Raw genomic sequence first — 21,448 nt, 5'->3', positions numbered from 1 at the left:
GGTGTGTTACCGTTAACAGACGTCTGAGAAAGGATCCTGATGTCTGATTACTTTAAGTATTGACTTTTCCACCTCCACCTTAGTTTTGCCCTCTGGCAGCTGCGGATTCATAGCATAACCCCCAGAACTCAGAGTCAAAAGACTGAATTTAAATTCCATTATTAAGAGGTCGTGAAATACTGCCATTTGTGACAACATAGATGGACCTTGAGATAATCATGCTAAGCAAAATAAGCCAGACGGAAAAAGTTGAAAATCACATGATATCACTTATAAGTGGGATATAAACCTAAAAGCAACAAATGAACTGGACAAACAAACGAGACTCATGGACATGGACTACAGACTAGTGGTTACCAGAGGGTAGAGGGTCGGGGAGGAAGGATAGATGGTTAAAGGGGGTTAAATATAGGGGTGTAGAGGGAGGGTGAAGTGGGTAAAGGGGATCAAATATATGGTAGCTGAAGGAAACTAGACTTTGGGTGGTAAACACACAATAGAATATACAGATGTCAAATTATAATATACAGCTGAAAATTATATAATTGTATTAACCGATGTTACCCAGATAAACTTAAAAAAAAAAAAAGAATATTAACAAATTTTTTGGTCTCTAGATGACAAGTCCTGAATTTCTGTTAGGGAATTATACTCATCAAATAAACCCTCAAAAAATGTAAGTAAATGCAAATTACAATAAGAGAAGTTTCCATTTATCAAACTGGGAAGGATAAAAAATATTAAAATGCTCAGTGTTGGTAAAGGTATAGGAAACTAGCATTTATATACTCTGCTGGTGAGACTATAATTTGGTAAAAAACTTTTTGATAGTAAGTACCAATGGCTTGAAAGATATGCATGCCCTATGATGTACAAATTCCACTGTTAATAATTTACACTAAGGAATTAAGGATTTGGAAAAAGACTTAATAGCAAGAATGTTTATTTAAGCACTGTTATTAATAGCATTAAGTTGGAAATAGTTGACATGTCTAAAAGTAGAGATTAATTATCACACATCTCCAGGATGTTTCTATTACATAAAAATTATAATAAGTATGGTATAATCTCATATTTGTAAAATAAATATGTCTATATGTAGAAAAGATTTTGGAAGCTGTTAACAATTGGTTCTTCTGGATGGGTGGACTGTATGTGATTTTTTTTGCTTGTCAATATTTTCTAAGTTTTCTATAAAGACCATTCATTGCAGTCATAATTTTAAACATCCAACCTTCTTTTTTAAATTGAAACAGGAAACTAGGGCTATTATAGCTACTGTTGAATCATCCTTCTCAGTTGTTTTTTTAACCATGCCATGCATTCCTCATTCTACAATATACATTAGATTTTGCTTGGCTTTTATGCTGTGCAATCTGGCTGAGGTAGCAGTTTAATTGCTATGGCAACAAGAATTGAAAGAAATCTTAGATATCATTTAGTCTAGTCCTTTTCATTTTACAAAATAAGGAACTCGAGGGAGATCCAAGAGATTGAGAGATTTACTTAAGGTCATAAGGTTAGTTTTATAGCAACCCTAGTCCGATCTCCAGATTCCTGGTCTATTTATTCTCAAAAAATTGGCTTCATACTTATATCAATGACCCTGGCTGCTAAGCTGGCTTTGAAAAGGGTACAGTAGCTCTGCCAACAGGAAAACCCAAGAGATATCATAAGTCAGTTAAGCAAAAACCTAGTTGCTCTTATAACACAAAAATGAATTACCAAGTGTCAGAGGAAACAGGAAAAATATAACAAGAGAACACAGAGGGCCTTCCATGTCCTTTTGGAGTATACAGATTTGGAAACAAAGAGATTCTGTGATTCATTCACAAGTGCCTCACGTTAATGACTACTACTGCTGTATATGTTGATTAACTGCAATATATGCCCTTAGGTAACAAAATAGTTGATATATTAATGGTAGATTGCCAGCTTTTAAGAAGATAATTACATAGCTTTTCATATATTTATTTTCTTCTATGCATAAACAAAGAATCTGAATAACATATCAGTAGTTCTCAAAATATCATCTGTAATCCTTGGGGTATGAGGTATAGGGAGGTGTCCTTGAGACTATTCCAAGGTTAAAAGTACTTCATAAGAATACTATGACATTATTTACCATTTTTACTTAGGTGACATTTGCACTGCTGATGAAAAACAATGGTAAATAAAATTGTTGGCACCTTACAACAAATTGAGGCAGTGGCACCAAACTGCCCTAAAAGCCATTATATTGTTCACTGACACTCCCTCATGCTAAAAATAACGCTGATTTCATTTTAGAATGTCCTTGATGAAATAGTAAAAATGATTAATTTTATTAAATCTCAATCACTGAATACATATGTGTGACAAAGCATGCATAAAGCACTTCCGCTTTCTGAGTACAATGGTTTTCCAGAGGATTTGGTTGTCCAAATCAAAAGCACTTGTGCAACTGAATTGTGAGCCGAATAGCTGCTTTTTTTTCATGGAATGCTATTTGTACTTGCAAAAAACGACTGACAAACTATGGTTATTCAGGCTTCAGTGTTTGGCAGAAATTCTCTCAAAAATGTTAACAAAGTGAATCTGTCACTTTGAAGAAAACAACTGATAGTATTTGTTACCAATGATAAAATTTGAGCTTTCAAATGAAAATTAGAATTTTGAAAAATTGAATATGTCACTTTGAACTTGCCAGCATCCTAATACTTGAGGACTTTTATGATGATGGATGATGCTAATAAAGGAATATGATTGTTTGATATTATATAGCGGAATGTGTCAAAATTAGGAAGAACTGTTTTACACAGTGAACCACTATTTTCTAAATGACCATATTTGATATTATAAAATTATGCATGAGTAGCAAACCCATTCACAGTGTAAGACAGACCCATGGATTTTAACATAACGGAGTAATGAAAGTCCATATATAGTTTCATATTCCACATTGCAACTAACCTTTAAAAAATTACTACTTGTCAAACTTCAGTGGGCTATCAAAGAATATCCATGATTATCTAAGAAAAGCTACTAAAACATTCCTTTTTCCAACCACATATAAATGAAAAGTAGGATTTTCGTTATCTCTTGTCAAAACAAAACAAAGCAATACATTAAATGCAGAAGCAGATGTAAGAATCCAGCTGTCTTCCATTAAGTCACACATTTGTTTTGAAAAGTGCAAACTAGTGCCACTCGTAGGATGCTTCTTATAAAAAAGAAACAAACAAACAAAAACCCAGAAAACAAGTGCTGGTGAAGATGTGGAGAAACTGGAATCTTTGTGCATTGCTGCTGGGAATGCAAAATGGCATAGCTTCTGTGAAACGGTATAGTGTTTCCTCAAAAAATTAAACAAACAATTATCGTATGATCTAGTAATTCCACTTCTAGGTATATATCCCAAAGAATTGAAAGTAGAAACTCAAAAGATATGTGCACACCAATGATCACAGCAGCATTATTCAAAATAGCCAAAATGTGAAAATAACCCAAATGTCCATGGACAGATGAATGGACAAACAAAATGTGGTATATATATACAATGGAATATTATTCAGCATTAAAAAGGAAATTCTGACATATGACCCTTAAAAACATTATGTTAAGTGAAATAAACCAGTCAAAAAAGAGCAAATAGTGTATGAGGCACTTAAAAATAGTCAAAACCCTAGAGACAAAAAGAATACTGGTTACCAGGGACTAGGAGATAATGAGAAGTTACTGTTTAATGGGTATAGAATTTCAGTATGGGATGATGAAAGAGTTCTGGAGAGACATAGTGGTAATGATTGCACAACAAGGTACTTAATATTAGCGATGTGCACTTAAAAATGATTAAAATGGTAAATATTATGTTATGTATATTTTAACACAATTTTTAAAAAGCTAAAAAAGAAAACCCACAATGCCACTCTTCTCATTTTGGGGGGAAGAGTTTTGAAAAATAGTTATTTTTCATTAAAAATTTTATTTATCCATGCAGTGAGTCTATTACTATTTTTAAAATAAACTAATAAATACTTAAAAAATCTCCTACTTTTCATTTCAAATATGGGAAATATAGAAAGATATAACTCTTAAAGAGAAGCTCTTGGTCCTGAGTAAGTTTTGAGAAGTAAAGTGGTCCCGAGACAAAAGTTTGAGAAATTTATTCTTTTCTCCAACTACATTATCTTCATTTGTTGGTATAGCTTCATTTGACAGCTATACCACTTGAAGCCTTCAGACTAAAAGGACAGCTTGAAATACGGTCTTTACATTAACTCTTTACCATGACTATTGTCCACTGGGTGCACCTTAATTATAAGGGCTGAGCAACACAAAGCTCCACACAGATAAGTGGCAATGTACAAGATAAAACTGCTAAAAACCTAAATGCCGATATGTCCCAAAGTAGTTTTATAAGTATCTTCTTAGAAAGAAACACACATTTCCTTTTTTCTGTTGGATCTTCATTCAGACTTACAGTTCAAGGCTAGATGTGGGAATGGAGGTGGTAGCGGCATTGTTTCTGAAAAACCACTCCATTTAGTGGATCTGTGCAAAGAATTTAATTCTCTCACCGTCTTGCTACTGGTCTGTTGCAGAGGGTGGGGTTAAGAAGCTAGGAAGCAATCCAAAAGATCATCTGAGGCTGCCCCAAACCGTGTCCAAGCAATCATTTCCTCCATTTTGGGCCAAGTCAATTTGCCCCGACAGAGGCTGAATGTTTACGGGGAAAAGGTAAATAAAAAGGATGTTAGAAAGCATGGACGGAAATCAGCAAAACCACAGCGGTTTTACCTTGTGTGGATGCTAAATGATTAGTATGCTATGTGTGTGAGGGGCAAACGAGAATTGTTATTCCAGAGTACAGCTGTGGCACTTTTAATGACGGATCTGCAGTTCTGGATGGGAGCGAAAGACAAACGATTTTCTTATCTGGACCCTCTTTCTACATTCCTCTTGGGCAGGGCCTGTGACCAGTCTCGCTCACTGCAGCTGAGGCAGTTCCAAACAAAGGGGAATGGATGCCCTCCAGAGGGAGCGGAGGAGGGAAAGGGGGGCCCGCAGGTTCCCGCGCCAGGTATCCCTCAGGGTAGTAGACCCTGCATGTCGCCAGGAGGGAGAGTCCCAGGAGCGTCTTAGGGGTGTGGTCGGGAGCGCTGGGCCGGGGCGCTGGGCCGGGGCGCACGGCACAGCCGCGGCAGAAGACCCCGCCCTGCCCACGGTCAAGGTTAACACGCGCGTGGGGAGGTACCTGTGCAGGCCTCGCACAGCCGAAAGGCACTGGGTGATCATGGGAGAGCCGAGAGGCGGCAGCGGCGGGCGCGTTGTCCTCGGGTTTGGGGGAGGCGGAGGCGGGGCGCCAGCGAGCCGTGAGGCAGCCTAGCCCAGGAGGGAACAGCAGCTGCGGCGGCGGTGGCGGTGGAGGAAGCAGCGGGTCCAGCCAGCGACCTCCCACGTGCGACGGCCACACGCCTGCTTCTACTTCAGCCCCGCCCCTCTCCCCGCCCCTCGCGTCCTGCACCGCCCCTGGGGCGGTTCCGGCGAGACCCAGCTACCGAGAGTAGAGCGCCCAGCCGGGTGGGCTGAGGGACAGCGGTGGCCTGGAGGCCGAGGAAGTTCGGGCCACCGCTGGCCGTACTGCGATCGGGAACCAGGCTCAAGCCCTGAGGACCAGGGGACGAGAGGTTCCGTTTACCGACACCCGCGCCGCGGGCCCGCTGCCACCGTCTTGAGTCCTCTTGCCTGGTAAGGGGCTTCTGTCTGGGAAGGGTGCATGCATCTCCTGCCGCCTCCAATGGGGCCTGCACCACGCACCCTCAGCAGTACCCGTCAGGGCGGAGGCGAGGCCCGGGTACCGAAGTGGGGAAGGAGGAGGTCGATGTGCTCTGGGTGCGGAGCTAAGGGGAGAAGCGTAGAGGAGGTTGGACATCTCCATTTCCCCTCTGCCTCCCCTTTTCCCCCATTTTTTTTTTTTTTCAGCTTCTGCCTGGGGCCTTATTTAATACTTGCGACCCCATGGCTTAGAGGCTGGGCTTGCCTTTAAAATAAACACATAAATAGTAAACATCCTAGTGGTGGATACCACACCCAGGCTTTGAATTAGGGAATCTGGGGAGCAGATGGATGATGCGATTTAGTGGAAATAAGCCATTAATGCCTGCTGGCCCTGCGCCACTGTTTGGATGCGATAGTATTCCATGTGAATGAACATGACCGGGAGCTTCCAGCGTGTCATCGAGAGCACCTCTACTGCAGAGAGCACTGGTCGGTTTATAGTGTCCATCGATTTAGGCAGTGATTTCCTGACATGTCTGATGATTAAATAGAAATGCCGTTTTTATTAAGAATGACACTGGTCGAACAACCTTTCGTTAATATATTTACTCATCAAATAACTGTCTCAGCCTGCAAAAGTAGGTGGAATTTAAACTACGCATACATTTAAAAAAATCTCATGAAATAGAGGAAGATGCTCAGTGTAGATAGATCAGCTTCTGAGTCAGCAGTATGAAATCTCCTTCAATTTCTTACTGAGGCCTTTTGGGGATTTCTATATCTGTATCTATAACCCTATCCTTATCTCTATCTGCACACTGTTAAGATAAAGTGAGATTTTCAGTGAGAGTCTAAGCTTATGTTGTACATGTTTTAAGAAAATTTTTACTTTCGCAAGTTTTAATATAATCTAAGACTACTGGGTATAAATGAAAATATGTAATACATTACCATAAGAACACTTTGTGCTCTCCTAATTCTAAAAATAGAAAGACATGAAGGTAATTGAGGTTTTAGTTTTTGCTTTCCCCTAAAAAATTTTTTTGATTAAATTTATTGGGGTGACAATTGGTTAATAAGATTATGTAATTTTTAAGTATATAATATTTATAATACATCATGTATGTATTGCATTGTGTGCTCATCACCCAAAGTTTAGTTCCTTCCATCACCATATTTTTGACCCTCTTTACCTTCTTCAACCTCCCCCTACCCTTAATTTTAATGTAATTTATAACCTTTCTGACCTATTCTTTAAAATAACTTAGTTCAGTGTTTCTCTTTCTCTTATCCAGGAAAAGTGGTTAAGCTTTTAAAATGTCATCTGTAAAGCACCTAGTTTATGCAGTTATTCGTTTCTTACGGGAGCAGAGTCAGATGGATGCTTATACTTCAGATGAACAAGAAAGTTTGGAAGGTAGGTACCTGGTCTTTTGTTCATTTGTGTTATAATTATAAATAAAGACTAAAATAGTTATAAGTCTGATTTTGTGATCTATTATAACAAAATCAAAAATTTTTTTTCATCTTTCAAGAAGAGAGACTTAACTATAAGGTATCATGTTTCCATTCTCTGAGGCTTGTTTTGTTTGTTTCAATTAACAACAATATAAGAGGACTATTGTTCATTTATTGAACAGCTATTATGTATTAGAACTATGCTATTCATATTGTAGGGAGATTTTTCTTCATAGTGAATGTTGTTAGTATTATCCCCATTTAGCAGATAAGTAAGTGAAACCAGATTAATGAACAGAGCTGAGATTTAAATCCTGATTTTTATTTGAAGATCTTGTTTCTTCTTCCTAACAGGAAGGCATCCAGTTGAGAATCAATATATGAAAATACCTTAGTCATCATAAAAGTACTATGTAAAAGTCTAATAATTATATCACTATTAAGCTCTGACTACCTCCTATTTGGGGACTTAAAATAGGATTTCACCCTTGTCTTATGTGGGCTATACCTAATAGATTCGGTAATCTGTAAAGTTGAGCAGAAGTTGGATGATAGATAGCATCATGTGTTTCATTGACACCATCTTTTCTGCTTTGAGATCATGCATTATAAAATTTACATTCATTATAACCCCAGCAAGATAGAATTCTGTAGATGCACTTGTGGTGGTTCAGTGAGCCTACCTTCCTTATGGCCTAAAGACTTCATTATTGCAATGAAAGAGAGCATTTGGGAGAAATTAATAAATAATAGTACAATTTGAATTTCCCATCTTAAAGTTGTTTCTCCTATAAAGAGGACACATCTATTAATTTCAACAAGCACAACCTTTGTGAATATGCTTTTAGGAAGGAGGGATGAAAGTTGGACATTTGCTCTAAAACTGCTTCTAATCTAGTGGCAGTGAGAGAAGCAGGCGACACACAGTTGGAGAAGATTCTAATCAGTCTATTTAATATTAGGTCTTTTGTTCTGCTTAATGGTTAGACTATGTGAAAGTAAAAGTGACTGGTTATTTAAGGAGGATGTTCGTTATGGCTGCTCTGTAGCAAACTGATAAATGCAATCATTTAATAAAAGATGTTTCTTTTCTAATCAAAGACAGTATTATACTTTTAAGGGCCAGAAGGAAAATTCAGAGATTTTTAAAAACCAAGATGTTATGTCCTATATTTAGAATGGTATTCAGCCAAAAATATGTGCTTTCAGCTGTTTGTTATATATGGCATGCAGAAATGGTGCCAATTGTTTTTGACCAATCCCTATTTTTGACTCTGTGAGTCTAATTTTATTGACTATGAAATCATGTGGAGATGTCTGCCCACCTTCTAGACATTTAAAAAAGCCTTAGAAAATGAGTCTAAGTTCTAGTACCAGCTTCACTACTATGATGAGCTGAGATATTATCAGCTTTGAGCCTTCTCCTTAGTCACTCACTCCTAATTGTTATACTGACAACTACTTCATGTTTTGACTATTGTGGCTCCTGCTCACTGTCACACTCTCTAGCACTACTCCTGTCTTAATTCTTAGCAATTGCAAAATACTCATAGATGATTCTTCCAGTTCCCTTGGCTCTCAGTTTCTTGAACTTCTTTCCTCAGTGATTTCAGCCATTCACTCCCTTGGTCAGACCCTAGACCAGTGGTTCTCAACTCAGAGTGATTTTGCAATGTCTGGAGACATTTTTGATTGTCACAGCTAGGGGGCTGGTATTACTAGCATCGAGTAGTTTGAGGCCATATATGCTGCTAAACATACTACAATGCACAGGACGGCCCTCAACAACAAAAAATGAGCTAGTCCAAAATGTCAGTAGTGCCGAGGCTGAGAAACTCTTGCCTAGACCTTGTCATTATACAAACTGCACTGTCTCCGTAATCTCTATCTTAAATGTTTCACTTCCTGACCACTCTTGCCAGTCTTTCCAGCTCATGCCCTTTAGAATCCCTCCTTGACCAATTCCACCCTACTAATACCTCCGATCTCTTGACTCCTTACCTTTTCACATCCCTCTCCATACCCAGTTTAAATTCCATGGTCAGACATTATAATTACACCCTTGTATACCCCTCCCTTTCTTGCAAAACCCAACCTTATTTAAATCCAGTTCTTCATTTACAGTTTGCCTCTATCCATGTAAATATGTATGTAGATGGAGCAAAACACGTACTTTCTTGTCTGGTCCCACTTTAAATTCATGACTGACCATAAGCCTCACGGGGACCTTTAATGCTGTCTGGCAATCACATTCTCTGTTATAAGGTCATACTTTTGCTCTCCTAGATGACCACTTTAACACTTTCTCATGTCATCTCAAATCCCAAATCTCCTTCCTTGTACTCACTTTTAGATGAATGCCTTGCTGCCTGCTGCACCAAGGAAATCGAAGTAATAAGAAAACAACTTCCACAGACTCTCTCTGCCCCATCTACCCACCTACCAGCATCGATACTCACATACTGTGCCTGCCTGTCTGCCTAACTATTATCATGTGCTATGGACTAGATATTCGCATTCTCCCCAAACTCATACATTAAAATCTAATGCCCAGTGTGATGGTATTAGGAGGTGGGCCCTCATGATTGTGATTGGTTACCTTATAAAGGAAGTACCAGAGAGCTCCTTCACTCTTTCTACCATATGAGGGGTCACCGGGAGAAGGTGCCATCTGTGAACCAGAAAATGGATCCTCGCCAGACATCAAACCTGCTGGCACCTTGAGCTAGGACTTCCCAGACTCCAGAAATATGAGAAATAAATTTCTGTTGTTTATAAGCCACCCAGGCTATGGCATTCTGTTATAGCAGCCCAAACAGACAAAGATACCATAGATGAACTACCATTGTCCTTTCTAAATGGAACCCTTCTACTGGCACGCTGGATCCTATCATGTCATACCTACTTCAGGGTATAACTCTGGTTATTCTACCCTCATCTTATATCAGCAAATTTTCACTTTCAATGGATCATTCCCATCACAATATATACTTTATATTATTTCTCGCTTCTTAAAATAAGCAACAACAAATACTTGATATTCGCATTCTCCCCAAACTCATATGTTAAAGTCTAATGCCCAGTGTGATGGTATTAGGAGGTGAGCCCTCATGATTGTGATTGGTTGCCTTATAAAGGAAGTACCAGAGAGCTCCTTCACTCCTTCTACCATATGAGGGGTCACAGGGAGAAGGTGCCATCTCTCCACCTGTATTGTTCTTATCAAGGTCATCAGTCATTTCTGTGTTATTTATTAATGGTCAGTTCTCAGTCTTCATCTGATCAGCTACCATCGATAAAGTTGCTGATTGCTCTCTCATCCTTTCCCCCCTTATATACTTTATTCATTTGGCTTCCAGGATACCGCATACGCTCATGGTTTTCTTCTTATCTCATCATTTGCTCCTTCTCTGTCTCCTTTGCTGGTTTCTCTTTTCCCTGACTCAGAGTGCCCAGGGTCCAGTGCTTAATCTTCTTCTCTTCATGATCTACACTTACTTTTTTTTGGTGATATCATTCAGCTTCATGGCCTTAAATGTCCTTTATTTATATGCTGACATCTCTCAAATGTATACTTTCAGCCCAGGCATTTCTTCTGAACTCCAGACTTCTATATCTAACTGCCTACTAGATATCTCCACCTGTATGTCTCATAGGCACCTCATATTCAACATTTCCAAAACCCAAATCCTGATCCTCCCACCCAAACTCTGTTCTGTCCACAACTGCCCTATCTCAGTTGATGGTAACTCTATCTTTTCAGTTGCTCAGGCCCAAAACTTTCACATCGTTCTGGACTCTTCTCTTTCTCTCAGACTCTGCATGTAGTTGTTCAGTAAATCTTGTCGGCTGTACCTCTAAAATATGTATAGAGTTTGACCACTTCTTCCCACCTCCACTGATATCACCCCTGGATAGAACTAAATATTTCTCATCTGTTTTACTGCGATAGCCTCTAACTGGTCTCTCTGCTGCTATCTTTGCCACTTTGTTGACTATTCTCAACACAGCCACCAGTGATCTTTTCAGAGTATGTCAGATTCTGTCATTTCTCTGCTTAAAATCTTGCAGTGACTCTTCATGTTACTTATTCATTGTATAAAGACTCTATATAATTTGGACTTCTGTGATTTATAGTTCACAGACTCTCTTTCACTTTCTCAGCATGCACCAAATTCTCTTTCCTATGGGCTTTTACTCTAGTTGTTTTCTCTGCCAGAATGTTCTTCTTCCAGATAATGGAAATACTCCCATCTCCTTCAGGTCTTTGTCAAATCTCTTTTCTGAGTGAGGCATACCCTGAACACTCTATTTAATTGCAGCCTGCTTCCCTGCTCTACTCCCCACAATTCCATCCTCCTTGCCCTGTTCTACTTGTTTATTGTTTATAGTCTACCTCTCCATCCTCCACTAGAATGTCAGCCCCAAAGGTCAGAGACTTTTTTTGTTATATTCACTGGTGTGTCCGAAGTATCTAGAAAAGTATCCAATACATGGTAGGTGCCCAATAAATATTGAATTGATGAATTGAATCAAGTGATTCTGTGCATATCACTTAGTTGGTCTGTATCTTAGTTTCTAAGTTTATTGGGTGGAGCTATGTGCCTTCTCTCCATCTAAGGGATTTGTTAAGAGAATTAGAATCAGCGATAGCAGGTACATACATATGAAAACTTTTGAATAATGTATTATACAGATAGGACATGGTATTATTGAAGAGATTCTTCACTTGTCCTCGTCAGTATCAAATGGACATATTATTTAGTGTTAAAGTAGAACAGTAATTATATATACTATTTCTTTGGATTTTTATGACTTATTCCTGAGTATAGACTCATGAAAGGAGGATCAAATGTGATAATCCCTGTTTCATAAATCATAATCTTGAGGTAAAAATAAGATAAATTATTGCACTCAGGCTTTTAAATTTTTTTTTGTGTGTGTGGCTGGATTATTAATAATGATAATGAGATAATCTTGAGTTCCAAGGCTGTGGTGGCTTTGCTCACTAAACCATATGTGTCTCTAAACATGAGTTACTGAGGAAGAATAAACATTTTGGCAACTAGGTTTACTTATCGAAAAATTGTGTTTACTTATATGTAGAATCTAAAATAGTCAAACTCATTGAAGCAGAGAATAGAATGGTGGTTGCCGGGGCTGGAGAGAAGAGGAAATGGGGAGGTGATGGTCAAAGGGCACAAAGTTTCAATTATGCAATATAAATAAATTCTGGAGACCAACTATTCAGCACAGTGCCTATAGCTAACAATTTTGTGTTATATAGCTAAATTTTGTTGAGAGGTTAGGTCTTATGTTAAGTGTTCTTATCTACTGCTCCCCCACACAATAAAAAAGAGGCGAGTAGAAACTTTGGGAGGTGATGGATGTCTTTGGCCATGGTTTCATGGATGCATACTTATCCCCAAATTCATTGAGTTGTATACATTAAATATGTACAGCTTTTTATTGATTAACCATACTTTAGTAAAGTGGTTTTTAACAAATCCCAAGCAATTGTGTTTAAAATAAAACAAAACAGCCATCTCCTTTAATGATACTTAATTGTGTTGAGTGTGTGCCATGTCTGTGTTCTAAGGTTAGTGGCAGCAGAAATAAAGTAGTTGGATTGGATTGCTCAGCAAGATAGAATAGAAAAATCTCTCACAGTCACCATATGAACTCTTCACCATAAGTGTTTAGCTTATGGTGTTTAGTAGGTGTTCCATTGGTGTTTAGTCATACTCTGGTTTTGATTAAGGGCCTGGTTGGGTTCTATCCATCTTTCATGTGGCTGTGAATGACTGTTTTTTTGGAATACTCTGGTTTTCATTATGTCATACTGAAATGTCATACTCTGGTTTTGATTAAGGGCCTGGTTGGGTTCTATCCATCTTTCATGTGGCTGTGAATGACTGTTTTTTTGGAGAGAATTATTCCACAGATTTTATTGTTTTTATTTCTTCTGAAATTAAATTATTACTTACGCTGTAAACAAAGAAGTAGATTAAATGTATTGAGCATCTACTATTTGCCAGACTATTAAAGTCAAAGATGAATAAGATGTAGGCTTTATATTCAAGGAGACAGTCTAATGTGGGAGACAGAAATTTAAGTGCATATAATATAGTATGATAAGTACAATAATGGAAACATATATGCTACATGGCACAGGAAAGGAAATAACTAATCTGATATGGGAAGAAAGATGTTAATCAAGAATAAATATATAGCTCTCTATGTATACATTATTTATTATTATTATTGTTATTGTAATTAACTAAATGTTATTGTAATTAACTAAATTAACTAAATTGTCTAAATGGCAATAAGACCCTATTTTCTTGTGGCCCAATATTTTTAATGCAAGTACAACTGAAGTATAAGAACAACTGCTTGGCAGGAATAGAAAGGGAGAGAATGAAGGATAAGTAAACAGATTATTTTCTATCTAAAAGACTCTGACTTTTTGCAGTTGGTAACTTAGTTGCTTATGCAGTTCTTTTTTTCTGAGAATTGTTGTGTGGATAGTAAAAGTAATAATGTTTCTTCTATGACAGATAATTTTCTCAGTGCCACAATTAATACATAATATATCTGTTAAAAGACATACACACATGTAAGTGAATATGCAACACTATCTGGAAGTGCACTGGAGATTTTGGCTACATTCTCATCTTGTGGAGCAAGGAGAGAATTCTTTTTCAAACAAGAGCACTACATGACCCTGCCTCTGTTCTCCTCAATGGGTTCTTATAGAGAGGACGAGACATGCTTTCTTCACTGTTATCACCCTAGTTCAGACTCTTTGTTTGTTTAGATCATTTAAATAGGAACCCGCTGGTTTTCCGCTTCCATTTTCTCCCTCAGCTTCCTTCCCTCTCTAATCCTACCAGACTTTTTAGTTCTGAACACAAATCCAGTTATGTTATCCTCCTAAACTAAATTCTCTAATGGCTCTCCATTTGCCCATTGCATAAATTCACATCTTTAAATAATGTTATTTAAGGTGCCTTGTTATCTACCTACAGACCTCCTTTCTAGCATAATCTCCCATGTGTCTTCTCACCCAGTCTATATCCTAGCCATACAAATGTAGATGAGGCACCTATCACCACTTAACATGATAGGTATTTTACTTACTGTGTTTGCCTCCTTCTATTAAATGTAAGCTTATATTTAGTTATTAAATGGATAGTGATTTTGTCTGTTAACTGTTTGTATCTCTACTACCTTAGAATAGCACCTTGCACATGGGTACCTGGTAAATTTGCATGAATGAATTTTTAAAAGTCAACCTATCTTCACATAAGTAAGTATACCAGGATTAATATTTAGTGCTTCCTATGTGCCAGAGATTGTTTCTATTACCATTTTTAATCATGTTGAGAATTCTATTTCTCACATTAAAAATAAAAGATAAATATTTTTTAGTTTTATTCCAGGCATTAGGACATTGGTGGTTAATCAAATTGGTACTGGGGAGTAAGTTGCTCTCAGTGACTTTCTTCAACAAGAACATGATGTAATGTAATATATATATTAAGAAATTATATTCTCGGTAACATTTTTCTTTAAGTGAGGAATAAGAAATCAAGTTGTCTTCCCTCAATAGCTGGTCTATAAACAGAAATCTCCATTCAGCTGAACCATTTGGTTTTCTAGTCTGTGATCATAAATGCTGAATTACCACAGATTGCAAGAGTACAGATTTCTACCAAAAAAAAAAAATGTTTCAATTTTTAGGTTGCTAATTTTTTTTTCACTATTAAAATTTATTTCAAGTTGCAATTCAGTGCTTGGAGACGGTTTTTAAAATCAGCCCAGAAGATACACATCTAGCTGTTTCACAGCCTCTAACAGAAATGTTCACAAATTCCTTCTGTAAGGTAAGCTGTCATTGTTTTCTCATTATTGTCTGATTTAAGAATCACTATGATAGTATGTTGGATTGTTAATATTTGAGGGGCTAGGCCTATAAGTAACTAATTTCTTTCTGGGTATAAGGCAAATAGTTCATGTGGATATATGATTTGGGACCGAAAGTATAACTCTTTTAATGTGCTTAGGATTTCCGTATTAGTAGCTATTCTCGTCCTCTCACCTTCTTTTATATAAGTTTTAACAGTTAGGAAATCACTCTGTAGAAATTGGCTCATTAAGAATTGAATCGTCATTTTGAAGCAGATTTCATCAAATTTGGCCATCAATGGGGCTCTTTAAAACAGGGAGAGGTTCAGAGTCGATGTGTAAAACTAAGACTGAAACCCAAGCTTTATTATTCCTCCTCTTGAGGACTATTTCCATGGTCTCTGGTTCTGGCCTTTGCAGGAAACACGGACCATAAGATTGGAAAAGTTTAGGGTTAATGAGTTCAGGGCCCCAGAGTGGTCTCCCATGTGTTTTTACATTACATTTGGCATCTCATGAGTAATTGGGCAGTAAACTGCTCCCTCTTTTTTATATAGCTATACATTAATTTGTCAAACAGATGAATTTGCATTATATGACAAGATGTAAGGGGCAGTGGCATGTCTCTGTGTTCGTCATCAGGGAATTCCCCCTTTCTTCTTTGGTTACTGGGGTTCTTTCATTGTCTGGGCTTGTGGCCTCCTTACAGAACCCCGTTTCAGTGGCTGGATATGCTATAGCTGAAGCCATCCTTTATACCTAGATTCCTGAGAGGCCTGTGCTTGAGACAGCACTTGGCTTTACTCACTCTTTAGCTCCTGTCACTGCTGTACCTAGTACTGAAGAGATCAGAACTTTTGTTATCTCCCAGAAAGTTCAAATTGACTTTTACACTGTTTAAACAGAACTCTTTTTTCCTTTTGCTATTTTCTCTCCGATTGTATTTAATTGTAAAGTTTTGTTGCTTATTATTTTTAAAATATAGTTTTTTGAAACTGGCTCCATAGTATATCTGTACAGTATTGTTTGTGGTATCAATCCTTTAATATTCCTTTTCAACAGCTGTGGCTTCATTACATATGTGTTTGTTAGCAGAGTAGGGCAGGGAAAGTCTAAAACTTGTCTGAAGCAGCATCAAGATTGTTATAATTAAAGAAATTGTCTCTCCAAGTGTATTTGGTTGTTATATTGGTCATTTTATTTTTAGATTACTGCTTTTCTGTTTTTTCTCCCTAATTTATATACTAAATGGATTTATTCCTTTTATGCAAAGTAAATAACACTCATCTCTACACTATGACCTGCTCAAATGCATTTAATTCATATGAGAATTCATTTTAAAAGTTGTAAGACTTTGGCAATTTTATTAAACTAATTCAGAAGGATTTAGAAGACAGCATGGATTATGATCCTTTTTTTTTCCTTTTTTTTACAGCTTAATCGAAATAGACAATTAGTTGCTCATATTTACAGTATACAATTCAATGAGTTTTTGCAATTATAATCGGCATATAATAATATATGAGTTTCAGTTGTATAGCATAGTGATTGGAGATCTATATGACTCACAGAATGATCATTCCAATAAATCCCTTAAATATTTATTACAATATTATTGACTATATTCCTTATGCTACACTTTATATCTCCATGACTATTTTGTAACCATCCATTTGTACTTCTTAATCCTTTTGCCCTTTTTCATTGAACCCCCAACTACCTCCCATCTAGTAACCCTCAAAATGTTCTCTGTATCTATGAGTTTGTTTCTGTTGTTGTTGTTGTTGTTGTTTATTTTGTTCTTTAGATTCCACATGTATGTGAAATCATATGACATTACTCCATTCAGCACAATACCGTCAGTTGTCACGCAATATCTTTTCATAATCCATTTTTCAATATGCCATTTTTGTGACCTTCAAAAGTCACTTTTTTTTTCATGCATAAACTGCTTAGGCTTGTTAGAAGATTTGAAATAGAAGGAACCCTAAAAGCAAGTACTGCAGGACAGTGATGTGTCTTTGAAGTACACTTATATCCTGAGAGACTATAGTCAGTTTTAAGTAGTGACTTCTACTTATAAAGGTTCTGAAATTGATTCTATAGTTTTTTTATTCTAATATTTTTAAGTTTAGAAAAACAATTTGGTAGAGAAAGATTTTTTAAAAAATAAGCAGGACTCATATACTTTATCAGTGATTTTGTATTTGTGAATATTTGTGTGTAATTAGCAAAGTATATTTCCAATGTTAGAGCTATCAAGTTTATTGAAACTTTAGTCAAGAAAAAGGTAATGGTGTTTTTTTTATAAATTCAGTACATAGGTATATTGGCTACAAATTATGCTTTCTTGAAAACTGTAGACTTATTTATGAACTTCAGAGTCAAATTTAAAAGTAACACAATTTTTAAAAAGATCTGTCAGAAATGGAAAAGTATACTGTGTTCTCAGTGTCACTCAAGGTAGTTCTAAATTTTCATTTAGTTCACAAGCGCCTTTGGTTTGAACATCGTTGATGCAAAAGAGGTTTGAAGATGATAGTACGTGATAAAAACAGGAATTTTATTTTTTTATCTTCTGATAAAATTAATATATGCACATTGTTTAAAAAAATTTGGACAATATTGAAAGATATGAAGAAGAGACTGAAAGTATTACCTCCAAATGTTACTACTGTTAACCTTTTGCGTACACCTTTCCAGTCTTTTTTTCAACCTGTATATGTGCGTATGTGTGTGTGCAATATTAAAATAACAGAATCATGTAATAAATGCTTTTTTTGGTAAACTGTGAATTTGACTTAGTAGGTATCTCTTAGGATAGTAAACATTATGTTTCAAAATTTTCACTAATATAAACAATCCCTTGAACATATTTCTATTAATATTCTTTGTATACTGATTCCATATTTTGTTCATGAAAGATTTCTAGGTATAGAGAAAGCAAGTAAATTTTTTTTTGATTCCCAGTGGCCCATTACCTTCTAGAAAAATTCTATATATTCATATTTCTAATAAAAGTATATGAAATAAGTTTCCCCCTATTTTTTGCTAACGCTATTATTATTTAGGTATTAGATTTTATAACATGGAATTACAGGTGATTTACTGTAATATGGGTAATTCATTATTACTTTACTTATAGTTCTCTGGGGTTACTCCTAATGTGGCTAAATGGAAATATATTAATTTTAATTTAATTTAATTTCAGAATGATATTCTGCCACTCTCAAACTCAGTGCCTGAAGATGTGGGAAAAGCTGATCAATTAAAAGATGAAGGTGAATATTTTATAGAAAAATTACTTATTTAGTAAAGCTTTCTGAAACTGAAGAAAATGACTCTTGTCAATCAATAAGATGCTGGTTCACACTGCCATGACTGGATTGTCATAATTTCATATGGCATTTGTGAAACAGAGATGAATGTGATAGGGAAGAAGCCTGAAAATATAGAACAACTTGTGGGTAATATAGGTGTTGGCTTGCTTCAAGAGCAGCAGATCTGTCATGCATAAAACTTGCAAAACAAGTAACTTAAGAGTGATGATTTGTAACTGTATTTGCCTTGTATACTCTAGGATCCCAAATTCTTTTTTATTCTTAATCAAAAGATGAAAATAATTTTCAGTATTATTTTAACTTTCATATATTTAGTGTTTTTGTGTTCTTTGAAATTTGTTAATGCATATATGTGTGGCATTTGACTTAAGTATTTATTAGCTAGCACATTTGGTTACTACATCATTAAAATTTCTAATAGTGACTATCGAAGCATTCTTAATTTTAATAAATAAGTTACTGTTGTGTGAAAACAAATGGCCATGGTAAATTGTCTAGCATAGGGTATGTCTGGGCTGCATGGTACACTTATCTGTGTTAATTAAGTCTTCTAGTCAACTAGTACCTTCCTGGAAGGTTGCTTTCAAATATTTTTTGTATGTTTTGCTTCTGAAGAGGTACAGTATGATCAGGTGAAACCAAGGAAGGGTCATCGTTGTTATTCCCTGACCCATAACAGAGGTATAGGCATATCTGATAGGATTGTTTTAATAATTAAGGGAGACAATTTTATAGGAGAGTACCATGTACTATAAAGTGCTGTATGATGCTCATATTTCTATAAATTTCTAAATATTAAATATTTTGTTAATTGAAGATTTTTCATCCATATAAATGTGTATATATATTATGTATGTAGACATTATGTATCTATACATTTGAGGTGATTTACAGGAAAAGACATACAATAGGTTTTAATAATAATAATAATAATAATAATAATAATAATAAAATGCCACGCCAAGACAAAATGACCCAAAGCAACAAGGAAATTCCAATAACCCAGAAAATGTAAATCTTTTTACATGGAAGAAGCAAATCTACTTAAGTACTTAGGCTAACGTACTTAACTAGGTGCTCAATCATAAAAGCTATGTAATCCTTTTAGTTGTCTCAGAATTTTTATATTCATTTCTTTTTGGGGGTGTGGAGAAAAATTAAAATTTTTAACTTTTAAAAAACAGACTTATTGAGCTATAATTCACACACCATGCAATTTACTCCTTTGAAGGATACAAATTCATTGGTTTCTAGCATATTCATAATTGTGCAGCCATCACCATAATTATAGAACATTTTTATTACTCCTAAAAGAAACTGTATTCATGAGCGGTTCCTCTTTGTATTCATTTCTGATTCTCAATTTGCAGTAACTTTTTATGATTTTAGATGCTTTTATCTACCTGCGTTTATTTTAATCTTCCTATTTCTGTTCCCTGCATCCTCTTTCTGTCATTAAGTAGCTAATGATCTGTTAAAAAATAAGACTAATAGGAGAGCTTCTGGTTTAGGGACAACTGGAAGGAATAATAGAGGCTTTTAAGTTGTAAATCCTTCCTCCTAATACTAGTGTTTTAAAATTTTTAATTTTTAACATTGGTTCTTAGAAGTGAGCAGGAAACTTTTTTCTGCTTAATGGAATACAAAAGATAGCCGCAAGAAATCCCTTATTTTCCTGAGCAGTTGTTAACCTCGTTAAATTATAGCAGTGTATCTGTAGATGCTCTTCTGGAAAATCAGTACCTTGTAGACTAGCCATGGTGTCCAAAACTCTGACTTTCTAGAAATTAATCTTTCATAATCTCCTTCTACAAAGAATCTATGTATAGAAGGGATAGCACATAAAAATATTACCTGTCAATAACATACAAGCATGAGTAGCTTTACCAGCTTACCTACACGGCAGAGTCCTGAGGGCTTGGTTGCTCAGCAGATGTATATTTTGACAGCGAAGGAGTGCAAGACCAAGTCCAGACTAAGGTGGTGATTACGGAGGGTGTTGCACTGGGATGGGGTGAGGCCACTCTAAAAGGAAGGAGATGAAAACAAAGAAGGTGAGAAGAGGTTAGATTTTGCCTTGAGATAATCACAATTGTGCATTTACTCCCTAATTGAAACCTGAATTTTATAAGATATACAGACATTAATTTTTTTAATACTCTGCATTGTTAAAGCACACTGAAGGCTAAGGAATATCAGCTCTATAGTACAATATCAAATTTATCTCCTCTGTGACTGAAAAATCATGTTGTTGACCTTTACATTACTATAGTTTCTGTGATTAAAATTTCTTTCAGACTTTATATTTTTCCTATATATTGTACTTACTATACTTACTGATTATTTTAGGAAATAACCACATGAAAGAAGAAAATTACGCTGCTGCAATAGATTGTTACACACAGGCAATAGAATTGGATCCAAATAATGCGGTTTATTATTGCAACAGGTAAACTGGCACTACTTGTGGCATTATTTGTTCTAAAACATTTGTATTAATAGCTCTGAAGAACTGTAAAATTGATTTATTTAGAGAGTTTTGAAAGTTCAGAAAAGTATAAAGAACAAAAACAATAATCTCATAAATTTACCACTAGAGGTACCCACTGTTACAAACCTTTTGGCATATTTTATTCGATGTAAGTGTAATTAATTTTAGATTCAGCTTTATTCACCAGGCATATCATAAACATATTTATCTTTTATTGAAATCCTTCATAAACATTATTTAAATTCATATTAATTAGTCTATTATTACTTCTTAATCTTTGTAATATTTCCAGCTTCTACCATTGTGGCTGGCAAACAAACAGTGTTTTTTTACTAAATGGATAGATGTACCTTAAGATACTTAACTGTTGACCCACTGGCAGACACTGAGGTTGTCCACTTTTTTTCAATATTATAAAGCTGCAATGAACATCTTTGTTTCTAAAATTATTTTCTAATTTTTTTTTTAGACTTAAGATTTGTCCTTG

The 21,448-nt window shown here is 36.0% G+C and overlaps 2 protein-coding genes across 6 annotated transcripts in view; one reads left to right on the top strand and one right to left on the bottom strand.

Moving 5' to 3' along the window:
• Window positions 1-5,423, bottom strand: part of NLN (neurolysin) — an 81,196-nt gene extending 75,773 nt beyond the window's left edge. Inside the window, exon 1 of one of the 3 annotated variants that reach the window (XM_015590411.2) lies at window positions 5,237-5,423. In XM_015590411.2, the coding sequence (XP_015445897.1) occupies window positions 5,237-5,277 (41 nt within the window). In that variant the 5' untranslated portion in view covers window positions 5,278-5,423. Of the gene's footprint in view, window positions 1-4,559; window positions 4,684-5,236 lie in introns of those variants that run through there. The other 2 variants (XM_006913089.3, XM_025047663.1) reach the window with 2 other exon arrangements.
• Window positions 4,645-21,448, top strand: part of SGTB (small glutamine rich tetratricopeptide repeat containing beta) — a 40,857-nt gene continuing 24,053 nt past the window's right edge. Inside the window, exons 1-5 of one of the 3 annotated variants that reach the window (XM_025047664.1) lie at window positions 4,645-4,719; window positions 7,056-7,177; window positions 15,004-15,107; window positions 18,341-18,410; window positions 20,820-20,919. In XM_025047664.1, the coding sequence (XP_024903432.1) occupies window positions 7,078-7,177; window positions 15,004-15,107; window positions 18,341-18,410; window positions 20,820-20,919 (374 nt within the window). In that variant the 5' untranslated portion in view covers window positions 4,645-4,719; window positions 7,056-7,077. Of the gene's footprint in view, window positions 4,720-5,544; window positions 5,731-7,051; window positions 7,178-14,456; window positions 14,531-15,003; window positions 15,108-18,340; window positions 18,411-20,819; window positions 20,920-21,448 lie in introns of those variants that run through there. The other 2 variants (XM_006913088.3, XM_015590417.2) reach the window with 2 other exon arrangements.

This window comes from Pteropus alecto, unplaced genomic scaffold (genome assembly GCF_000325575.1).
Source record: "Pteropus alecto unplaced genomic scaffold, ASM32557v1 scaffold20, whole genome shotgun sequence".
Taxonomy (NCBI): Eukaryota; Metazoa; Chordata; class Mammalia; order Chiroptera; family Pteropodidae; genus Pteropus; species Pteropus alecto.
Note: the sequence above shows the minus strand (reverse complement) of the source record. Positions and strands in the feature narration are given on the sequence as shown.